Raw genomic sequence first — 12,582 nt, 5'->3', positions numbered from 1 at the left:
TTGTGTTTTTGGATTGACTGCAGCTGTGTGGTCCCAGACTGGATGAGTCTATACATGAGTCTTATTATGATTTCTTTGTGATAAAGAGACACCTTTGATCTCTGCACTGTAAATATGCACCTGTTGGAATATCACCCTGTACCCCATGACTATGTACAACTAATACACGTTAATAAAAAAAAGTTTCAAAAAGAAACACCTTGTAAAAAAGGAGTTTCCCACAGTGTGTGCATTTGTAATGAGCATGAAGTAGGATGTGAGTTAATAAAGGAATCCCCTCCAAATCTGTCTTATCATTACATTTAAATTTGTGCTGCTTATAATCTACTACTCCATAGTTGGAACAACTTGGTGTGAACTGAAATATCTTCTTGAAGGCTTTTTTATATTTTACATACAGATTGTGATCATTGAGGTTTAATAAACACTTTTTAGAATGTTTCATATTGATTACATGTCTACCTTTTTATACTAATATATTTTTATAATATTACGGAAATGGTTCTGAAGGTTATGTAGGCTGTTTAAAGTTAGAATTTTCTTTTATTACTCTAAATATTAATATTGATCACATAGCTTTTGCTTATGTATGGGTATATATGGCTAAATCCAGCTTCTAAAAGTAATAGGCAAGGATTCAAATTATTAGACAGTTTGAAATAATAGCACTAGCTCATCCTTCTACTTAGTATTTTTCAGACCTAGTTTGAACTGCTTTACATATATTTACTAATTTAAGCTACAGAACAACCACATTAAATAGGAATATTATTACCTATACATTGTAAGAGAAAAAATGGTGAGAACAGAGATGTTAAATAACTTTCCTGAGTGAAAATGGTGTGTGGAAGAACCGTGGTTTGAACCTAGGCAGTGAGATTAGCATGGTAGTCTCTGCTTTCTATTTCTATAACTAAATTATTCTTGGTTGAGTCAGGAGACAATAATTACCTATGTTACTCCAAAGCTATATTATAATATGAATATTTATGAACATAGGTATCTTTCCATTACCAGATTATGAGTATAGTATAGGAACCATGTTTTATTAACTTTGTTATATACAATATTCAAAAATTGTTAATTTCTCCTGAATTACAGCTTCAGCCTATTATTGACTAAAATATTCTGTCCAGGAGACTTCCACTTGGCAGTTGTAGGTTTTAAACCCACAAAATTTTTAGATCCATAAAGCAAAAAAAAAATATGCTATTATTATCTCTGAGAAAGTGTTTCCAGGATTTTCTTGTTAAATATTTTTTAAAATAGAATAGAATGAATGAAAAAAAAACTATTTTTGGTTGATAATGACATTGTTAAATCATACTTGGTTGAATTTTTTTCTTTTTAATTCTCTTTCTTACAGGGTGCTGCTTTAATTAGAATGCTGGCTAATTTTATGGGCCATTCAGTTTTCCAGAGGGGTTTGCAAGTAAGTCTTTTTATTTGCTACTTTATATTTTCTTTTACATTTTTCCTTGTCAATATATTTGTTTTAGAATATTTCACAGTGTAGGAAATTGGTAATAAAAAATTGCTGAAGCTAATGCAGAATCTTAAAGTAAGCAGTGTCTTTCTGTATGATAGACACTGGTTGCAGATAGAATATTCACAATTTCAGTTAACAAAACTTGAACCATGATATTATTTAGAATATTTAATTTGCATTTTCTAAATTGAAGTGATTTCATATATATCAGACATTAGACAATATAAATAAGACTTTCAGAAAGCCTACCATTCTTTTTTTCTTCATTTAAAGGTTTATATAATATAAAAACAAATTATGTTAACCTTTAATAAGTATATGTATTTGAGAAACTCTTGGGGACATCCCTGTGATACTATTGCTGTTTTACTGTTGGCATACGTAAGTTTTCATTTGTTCCATTGCTAATTTAATATTTTTATTTCAATTATAAAATACAATTTTTAGAAGAGAAAAATCAGTTTTATGATCTACATTTTATAGTTTGTAATAAAAAATGAATTCTTACAAGAGGAAAATTATGAAACTCTTTAAACACATACAAATATAGGAAAATGGAACTTTTTCCCAGTGAATCTGCTGGAGTAAATCATGTTCCTGGTAGCTGTGATTGATGAATTATTTATGATGCATTCTACTACTTAGAAGTGTCCTTTAAAGTAAATTGATGTTCACCTGAAATACAATTATGCTAAGACAGAGAGAGCAATCAATCTTATCTGTTCTTACTACGCTTTTCATTTTGAAATTTAAATAAACTACATCTGGGATCAGGTCATATTTTAGTCATATAATTCTATCTTTACCCAAAATAAACTGGGAGATAAAATACAAAGCAAGAGTTAAATATGTTATGACAAACTACACATACTTAATGCAACAAAGAAAAATATATAAATTTTTTTGAGGAATCATTTTCTGTTGAAAATATTTTTGCACATTTGTTTCAGCAGGGGTTGAAATTTACTTTAATCAGCTCCTTCCATTAGGGACACCTTCAGAATAGCTGAATCCATTGAACTTACTTGCCGAGTGCTAAAGGCACTATTCTGATCACATAGTTGGGAAAACCTTTCTTTCTCAAGGAGTGCCCTCCATGAATATCAACTATCTGGAGGAATGTCCTTCCTTATCCCTACTCCTTTGTTTTTCCCCATTGAAGTTGTAGCATGACAGTTTCAGAAAATATCTAAGCTTTCATAAGGGCAGCACAAATTGAATTTGATTTCCTGGCAGCAAGTTGATGTGAAATCATTTTCTGTATACAATTTTTATTGTTTTTTTTTCCATCTGTGTGTATGGATTTGCTCAGCAGATTGAATAACTATAGTTATATTATTTGGAAAGGATTATTGTTTTGCAACATTTTCCCTCATCCTGTCGTACTTCCTATGGTATGTAGAATATATCATTTTTAATGCATCCTTTTCCTCTGCTCCAGTCTGTTCAGTTGTGTCTGAAACAGTTAGAATATACCCTCCAACTGCCATTAAACTTCCATTTGAAGCTTGTATTAATGTGTGCCTTTATGCTCTGATACTTGATTTGGTTAATTTTCAACCGAGGGACTCTATGTTTGTCAACATTGCATTTCATTTGCCTTGTGACATCTCATTGATCAGATAGATCTGTATCCTTCAGTACTTTGCTTGCAGCTTTATTTATACTCATCACTCAAACTGATTTAGTGTATCATCAGCAGTTTGGATTAGTTTACAGTAGATCCCTATGTCTAGGTGATAAATTATCATCTCTTGTGCATGAAGATATATGGGGTACATTTTGGAGATGACCTCCTGAACAGACACTTCATGTCATAGTGCTGAGTGGTCACAGAGTTGATATTAATATGCTTCCCGTCCACAAGGCCCTGGGGAATCTTGGTTTACAAGTTGTTGAAAGAGCTAATCTGGGTTGTCAGCACTTACCTCTGCTGGAAAATCTATTAATTGTTTCTACATTAGCCATGGTTATTTCTGTGTTGCCAAATGGAAGTTTATTATTTGCAAACAGACTCAGGATTGGATACTTATAGGAATAGGGAATCCCAAACTGCAAATAGTGTGTGTTTCATATATTTTTTTCTTCCTCCTTTTTCACATTTATTTTCTTCCTTCTTTCCTTTTTTCCCTTCTTCACCCTCCTCCTCCTCCTCTTCCTCTTCCTCTTGCTCCTCCTCCTCTTCCTCTTCCTCTTGCTCCTCCTCCTCCTTCACCTCCTCCTCCTCCTTCACCTCCTCTTCCTCCTCCTCCTGTGCTCAGACATTAGCAAATACAAATATACAAAAAAATATACAAATAATGTCATGGCAGTTTTTTTCTGGATGAATTTTCCACCTAAAATTCTTGTTGTCCTGAAATTTTGTGTATCTTTATAACCCATCATAAGCTTGTTTGGGAACCAGGCAAATATTGTTTACAAATACATATATCATACATATAAAAGAGGGAGGAAGTAGGTTTCTGGGCTAGCTTATATATTCATGCCTTATTTATAAAATATCTGAATATAGATTCAACTCTATTTCATATTTTTATGTACTTTGTATGCAGTATATATTTTAAATTTCAAGTCAATCATATATTCCTCAGAACACAGGAACCCTAGAGAATTTTTGAGAATGCTTGTTTCTAATCATCATATAACACACTGGATAAGGTATTAGAAACCCTAGAGAATAATTCCAAATGAAGAATCACAACTTTCCTTGCACTGGGGTTCTCAACACATTTTTGTTTAGTTATTACTTAAATGGTTCAGTCTTGCATGTTTTCTTAAAAAACAAATTATCCCAAAACTTATTTTTTGTAAATACAATATATATACATACATAAAAATTAATCCTTGATACCACAAATAAATTTGCTTCAGGTTTAATATTTAAATTGTGGAACTTGGAATGAGTTGAACTTGAACCCTTCTGTATTTGATTGTGTGTGCCACTCATAAATAATGTATTTTTAAAACATAAAAGTAATTGTATTTTATCAAACTCTACATATCTACTGTCTGCATAATCTATTTTACTAAATAATAGTAGACATATTTTGGGAACCTTGAGGCAATAGAATAATTGGGGAAAATAATTCTCCTTTCTACTTCTAATTAATGCTGGGCCTTCCACAAGCCACTAAATCTCTCTTGGCCTCTTGCTTGATGGTTATAAAATGCAAGACTAAGACTCGAGGAATCTTGCCATCTTTCCATTCTCAGAATTTATTTAATGTGTTTACTAGTTAGACAATTTGGGTTTGATATCTTTAATTTGGGATTGTTTTTTAATTTGATGAGAAAAATTATAAACTAGATGAGCAAGAGTAAGTGATTCCCTGTTCTTGAATCTTTAAGGAACCATCTGAATATTAAGACTGTATGGGCTTCAATGTATGCAGTAGTCAAATAAGACCAGGATTTGTTGTCACAAAGAGTTTTTGCTAGTAATATGATTCATTATGTCAGTGTTAGGAAATGACTTGGAATATTAATTTATTTTCATATTTGTCTCTAATACTGTTTTAGTCAGCTTTTTTTTGCTGCTGTGACTAAAAGACTCAACCAGAACAATTGTAGGGGAAGAAAGGTTGTTTTTTAGGGGCTCATGGTTTCAGAGGTCTCTGTCCATAAGTGGCTGGTTCCATTCCTTGGGGCTCAAGGTGAGGCAGGACATCATGGTGGAAGAGTGAGACAAAGGGAAGCAGCTTCTGATCTGGTGATCAGAAAGCAGAGAGAAACATCCCCACTTGCCAGATACAAATATATACCCCAAGGCCACACCCCAATGCCCCACCTCCTCCAGCCACATCCCGCCAGCCAGCCATCAATTACCACTCAATTGATCCCATTAGGTGATTGATTCACTGATTGGGTTAAGGTTCCTACAATCCAATCATTTCTTCTCTGAACTTTTCATGCATTGCCTCACACATGACCTTTTGAGGGACACCTCACCCCCAAACCATAACAAATACTTAAAAATTTTTTTATGATTAAACTACAGTTGTCTCAGTCAACATTTACTTAAAGACTTTCTGATATTTATTGGCAATTTTTGGTGCATATGTTATGATTCCTTGTGATTCCTAAGGTGAGAATTCTGCTTACACTCTCCAAATCTGGAATTGACTCTACCGACACTAGGATGGTATTGACATGTACTGGTGGTTGGTCTTGAGGATAGTCATCATCTCCCTTGGTGAGTGTCATTCCAAGGGACAAGCAAGGAGAATTTCACTTTTTCAGTGACAAGAAGATCTGTTTTTGATATCAAGGGAGCCTTAGTGGAATTTAGACTTTAAAGGCCTGGGTTCATTTCTCATCGTCCTATGCTTTCCCAATGGATACCCTTTCACATAAAAGATCCGGAAAATTACTTGAGCTGTCATTTTGCCACTCAGAATTTTAAATGTTAGTCCGTTTTTCAGATGCATTAATTCTAAATCTATAAGAGATTCAAGACTCTTACCATAGTCATAAAAGATTGCTAGTCCCTACCTATGCCTTCAACTGAGAATTTAAAGCACCAAGGTAATTAACTGTCTTCCTTTTGTAATTTCTAGAGTTCAGTCAGAAATTTCCAGTCTTCTCAAAGATTATGTTCTGCCATAAGCTTCTATTGAAATAGTCATCTATTTTCCCCAAAACTATTCTTCAGGTTAGGAAACTTTTGATGATAATTTAAGAAATGGTTTTGTCCCTGAAAACCCTGAATTACAAGGACCCTGTTATCTACTATCAATATTGTCCCCTCTACATCTAATTAAGATAGGCAGAGTTTTGTAAATAACCATTTCTAAAGGTCTGGAATCACTTCCAATATGTCATTCAGTAGCAAAATTGAAACCCAGTAGAAGGGAATTCAACATTGGCTATATAAATTTCTTAAAACTGGGGAAGAGTGGATATGAGAAGCTTTCAGAAAATTAGGAAATTTGGGTATCACAAGAAGTAATACCCACATTCTTAACTACCTACAGTACACCTGGGCCACTGGCAATGTCTTAACTGTCTTCTGCCAAGGCCAACGTCTCTGGACTCTGCTGCCTGAGCAATGAGGTCTCCTCCTTCTTTACCACCTTCCCTATCTCTTACGTATATTTTCATTTTATAGAACTTAAACTAGGACTTAACTAGCAACAAATTACAGGAGATATAGCTTCCAGGCTTCCAGCCCATCCAATGAATAAGAGTGAAGGGACTAGTGGGTGGATTGCTAATTTAAACACACTTAAGCTATAGATGTCCTTATTCTATTGATTAAACATTAGTTGCATTATTTTATAGGTTGCCATATGGAGATTTAAAAACTACTTAATCTTTGATTTGTCTCTTCCTCTGTTTATATTAAGACCATGTGATCCTTCTCTACCAGAATGTTTTCAACTCATTTTAATAGTTTTGTAACTATTAAGGTATGTGACAGGGGGCTGGGGTTGTGGCTTAGCAGTACAGCGCTCGCCTAGGTTCAATCCTCAGGACCACATAAAAATAAATAAAATAAAGGTATTGTGTAGAGCTACAACTAAATTTTTTTAAAAAAAGGTATGTGACAGGATAAATAAGGAAAATCCAACAAATGAGCATATTTTACTCGCTTCCTAACTGTAGATCAGTTGTTGATGCTCTATAATTTCTAGTCTCCTCTTTGAATCAGTTGATTTAGTTATGTCAGGATGAATATGTACCAGGGATACATCTAAAATTTGAAAAATTTCTTGTTATTACTGTAAAATAACAAGTTAGAGAAAAGATGGAGGGAGCTTACAATTGTGTATAATTGTTTTGCTTTTTGATTAACTTAAGAATTTCAGGCTTTGGTTTGCAGGGTCACAAATATGGACTGCTCATTCTACCTCCCCCATTTGCTGATCTTCCTGGAATATGGTAAGAATAGGCAGAAGATCTGAGCAGCAGTTTGTCTAAACTGCTTTTGATTTAGGACCATCTCTAGGTAACATCTGGAAAGTAAGCTTACCTGTTTTCCCAGGCCAGGATTTTCTCTTAGCCATGATTTCAGTAAGTAATGATGACTAAGAAAACAACTGCATGATACATTACCTATGGGGACTTAAATAGAGTCAGTGAGAAATGCAATAAGCAGATCAGCAGTAACCAAAAACTCTCTTTCACACAAGCTCAAGTTTCACTTTTAAAATCAAATGTAATTCTTACCTTTAACACATCTTTTTTGTCTGTGATATAATCATCTCCAGATTCCTTACTGGGTCATCTTCTAAGGACAAGCTAGTAAGACCACTTGGGACTCCATGTCTCTTTAGTATTTACAGTATTCTAAAGTGTGTTTTTTTTTTTTTTCATTATATTGCCACAGAACAAGTGGAGTTCTCTCTGATGGCACACTGGAGTGGAATACATGCAGTGTGACCTCATTTCTGTCCTCTCTTTTACTTGGAGAAACTCCAGTTTCTGACGTTGTTGAATTTTCTTTTCTGTACGGTACCTGGTGTATAAGGATGCTTCATTTTTGCCCTTCTTATTTTATTCTGTCTCTCTAGAAATTCTTGGTGATTTTACATATCCTCTTGAAATCTTTCTTGCTTCTGTAAGTAAGTGTTTCCTTTAAATTCCTCCTTCAATAAATACTGCCCACTTCTAGCATCTTTTGGCAAATTTTGCAATTTTCGATTTCTAAGAATCTTATTGTTTAGTGCAGATACATTATTTTACACCCATGTTTAACGATACTTATTGTTAAATATGCATGTGATCAATAAATTAGCCTAGATTTCTCTTTCATTCTTTCATTTTTAAGACAGATCTTCCTACATTTCCTAGGCTCATCTTCAACTTTTGAACTTAGCCTCTAGAGTATCTGGGACTTCAGGGGTATACCACTATGCCTGGTTTTAGGAACTATGTCTTTTACCTTGTTTTATAATTTAGGTTATAGTCCTATGATTTTAATCCTGATTCTATCTAAGTGTTATAGGCTCATTTTAAAATTAGGTAATTCAGGTACTGCTTTTCAATAAATTTTTTTATTATATGACTTGGATCTTTCTTATTTATTCCTACTTTTTTGTAATCTCCTTAATTACCCTTTTTTCCCTCTGATTTTTCTGGAAATATAAAATAAAGCTATAATTATGAAGTCCTCCGATAACATTGATTGGTTCAGTAGCTATTAAAAATATAATTAGTACATAGTACTATTGCTTTTTCTTTTCAAATAAAACAATATTGTTTTAATGATTTGAACCTAGAAGTACCATTCTTCATATTGTTATGAGTCAACATTGGGGAATTGAAATTATGATGAAATATCATTATTAAGCTTGCTATAAACTCCAACCCTGAAATCCCTGTCAGAATGTGAGTCACCTTCCTGCTCAACCAGAGAGGGTAATTCAGCATCATCTAAAATATGGTTGAATAAAGAAAGATTTCTCTTAATTAGTATTTAACTGCTCTTTTCCATAAGGTAACCTACAACAAGATGTTTGGCTCCAATTATCAGGGTGGAAATTGCTTATGCAAATCGATGTAAGGCAATGAGGTGTGGATAAAAAGCAAAAAGGAAATATCATTACTATTGGTTTGTGCTCATAAAATTCTGATAGCCTGAAGGTAATGACAGGCACAAAGCCACAGGGATTATTATTAGCAGCAACATACTCGATAACTTGTGTTCCAGTGAGCTGTTATATGTTAACATGTGTACTCAGGTTTTTATTTGAAAACCTCAGTCTTGTGTTTGCAAGAGAGCTTTTGCTTCCATGCATATAGGTTTTAAAATAAATTAAAATGAAATAATACAACAGTGTTTCAAAGGTAATTTATTTCTGAAGTGAGAGTGTTGTGCATTTAACAGGTGGTAACTGAATTGTGCTTAATCTGAAACTGTTGATCATAGGTAGTTTTGCTCAATTGACTCCATGTTTCTCTGAGAATGCTGTGCAGATTTAGATATGTTATAAGTAGAAAGAGGTTATCACTGAGTAATAATTTAGTGTAATCAATCAATACCCTATGGTAATATTTACCTTCTTATTTGTAGGCCTTCCAATTTTGCATTTATTAGTTAATCTTTACTTGCTAGTTAAGGACTAAAGATACATTATGCATTTTACCTAATCAAGTTGACAGGACAAAATTATGTTTTTCATCTTTTAATTTTAAAATTATCTGTGAAATTATTAGACACATGTAGTTCGATGGATGGATATATTTGTATATTGTATTTATGTGAATGCATCTGTTCTGTAAATACACGTACCTGGATTTATCTATCTCAAACTGTCATTAATACTTTATAGACATTTATCATTTGGGTAGATTGCTAGTTCCTAAGTACAGTAAACTTCTTTAGAGGCATTCCTCTAGCCTGTGTAGCTACCCCATCAGCAATTTTCTTCATTTTTAAATTTTATTTTTTCTCCTATGTTCTCTGTTTTGGAAAGTGCATATAATAGTCTAGGACCATCTATTTGGCAATGTTACAAGTTTTGATGCCAAAAAAATCCTCAATTGGGAATATTTTATTCTTACTCATACTTTTATAATTGTTTAATGATACTATTATATAGTTTAATATTAGTAGCATGACATAGATGTACCATAATACTTAAAGTTATGTTCCTGTCTGTGAACATTTATGTTGCTTTCCAATTTTTTAAAGTGATACTCCAATAGGCATTAAATGATAAATTTTCCCCTTATATTTTGATGACCTTTTCAATACATTTCTTATTATCAATCTTTCCTTCAAAATGTTAAGTCAGTATCTAATGCTAGAATTAAAGTCTGAAAGTTCTCTTTTTATTATACCATAATCAAATGACTTTTGGTCTTATACATTTTCAAAATAAGTTTCTTACTAATTAAGAATGAAAAAGAGTATATCATTGCTATTTCAGTGTATATATTTTTATCACCAATAAGGTTGAAAAAAAATTATATATATTCTTTGTTACACTTCACTCTTTTTACTTATTCTCTTATAACATTTCTTACTGGTTTTCACTTATTTCAAAATTAAGGTCTTACTGTCTTTTACATAACATGTAAAAATATTTATAAAAATAATGAGCCATAATACCTTTATTATAAAAATCCCCTCATGATTTCTTATATCTAATAATATTTTATGAAAAGCTACATGTTAAAAAATAGTGCTTAAGAAGAATGTTGCAAAAACTTATTCTCAGTTACATATTTGGAACCTGGCTTTAAAAAATGCAGATGCATTGAAACTTCCATTTCGGTTTCCAAACTGTATTTCAGTCTGTGGAAGAGAGCTCTCCAAGCTAGCATGACACAGGGAAATGGTGGTGTCCATTTATTATACTGAATCTGATTTTTCTTTTGCAATCTGTTTCCTATATTCACCTTTTTTTTTTTTCCTGTTCAAGGTCTCTCCCTGTGGTTATTTGACAAGATTTTTTTTTTTTCAATTCAGAAGCAGACTCCACTTAAAGTGTTAAAGTACTTTCTTAACTCTTTGCGTTAATAAACCAAGTCTAGGATTTCTCTCCTTGCACAAGCCTTGCTTAGTTTTATGTCTGCAGTCCATGTTGGTCACCCGTCAGACACATCCAGTCATTTCTGCACATCTTTATTAGCCACTTTCTCTAAGTCTCATGCTGTGATAAGTGCCAAGTATCCAGGGCATGCTGTATACAGGAAATAGATCCCCTGTTCTCATGAATCATATAATAGAATAGAGGAGACACAAAATAGGAAAAAAGTGTACGTATCTTTAATGTGATAAGTGCTAGGAAGGAAAAAATAGGATACATACTGTAAGACAGCATGATGGGTGTGTAGGTTGGAGCAGCTTTAGATGAGTTGTTAAGGGAGTTGAGAAGACATGTAAACCAAGGACTAAAGGATAATAAAGGGGTTGGGTGGAAGGAGATTCCAGAAAGAGCGAAGAGTTTGTGAGAAGGACTGAAAAAAATTGAGCATGTGGACAAACAGGGAAAAGACAGATGAAGTACGAAAGGTGGGTGCAGCCAATTATGCAATGCCCAAGTAGACTGTGTTAAGTTTCCTCTTTGTTCTATGTGTGGTACGATGCTATTAAATATTTTTAGAATGGATATGACATGGTTTTATTTATATTTAAAATAGTTCTCAGTCTAATTGTGAAAATACACTGGGAATGAGGTAGCCAACATATCAAAAGAGGACTTGGGTTAAAAGTAAGGAAGATAAATTTCTTTATATTCAGATGAGATGTTATGGAGGTTTAAAATAGTAAGAAGATATACAGAGGAATAAATGGATTTGCAATGGTTTTTGAAGATAGAATCTATCTTCTAAATAGATTGATTAAAGTGTGTCATGTGAGAAGTGAGGAAGGGAAGGCAGTCAAGAACGGTTCTGAATTTCTGAGTTGAGGGCCTGGGAGCAAGTCCTGAAAGATGTGACGATTGGATGTTGATAGGAAGAGAGGGGCCTATGGGAAAGAACCAGATGAAATAGCCGGAGGTGGGCAGAATACCAAAGACCTCATCTGTCACTAGTGCCAAAAGAAAAGCTCCTTCCAAGAATAAGTTGGCCATCAGGGTTAAATGCAACCGTGAGGTGAAGTAGGATGAAGACTGAAAATTGTTTCTTCTGGCAGCCTGAAAACTTACTGGTTTCCAGTAAAACAGAAACATGGCAGACAAGCTAGAGTATGCAGAATAAAGTTTAATCAAATTTGTCAAAGAAGGATATCTGAGAAATGGGGTCTGGACTTATTGGGGAATAAGGGCGAAGGGTGATTTTTGTTTTTCAAGATGAGAGCTAGCTGTACTGGTTTTGGGGGTCAGAGAAAGCTTTAGGAGAAGATGGGTGTGATAATATTTGAGGAGTAAAAGGCGCCTCTAGAATATTGGTCCCTGGAAAGCTGAAAGGATTTGTCTTTAAGGGAAGACATATTTCTAGTAAATTTGGAAATCGGAAAATGAGGGAAGTCTTTTCTGATGACTTCTATTTTTTTCATTGTTTCTAGAGACAAGGTCAGTAGCTGAATGCAAATTGAGTGAGAGTGGGAAGTGGAGAGGTTTGCAGGTTAAAGACTGGGAGTGGTAGGAAGGGACTGCCTGAGAGCTTTGAGTACCTATTTGAGTTTGATGATGATGAAATGA

At 33.7% G+C, this 12,582-nt stretch overlaps 1 protein-coding gene across 1 annotated transcript in view; it reads left to right on the top strand.

Annotated features, from left to right (window-relative positions):
* Positions 1 to 12,582, top strand: part of Trhde (thyrotropin releasing hormone degrading enzyme) — a 362,149-nt gene that overhangs the window by 252,009 nt on the left and 97,558 nt on the right. The window contains exon 7 of the mRNA XM_027929374.2: positions 1,367 to 1,432. Within this exon, the coding sequence (XP_027785175.2) occupies positions 1,367 to 1,432 (66 nt within the window). The remainder of the gene's footprint in view (positions 1 to 1,366; positions 1,433 to 12,582) is intronic.

Source organism: Marmota flaviventris, chromosome 3 (genome assembly GCF_047511675.1).
Source record: "Marmota flaviventris isolate mMarFla1 chromosome 3, mMarFla1.hap1, whole genome shotgun sequence".
In the NCBI taxonomy this organism is placed as follows: Eukaryota; Metazoa; Chordata; class Mammalia; order Rodentia; family Sciuridae; genus Marmota; species Marmota flaviventris.
Note: the sequence above shows the minus strand (reverse complement) of the source record. Positions and strands in the feature narration are given on the sequence as shown.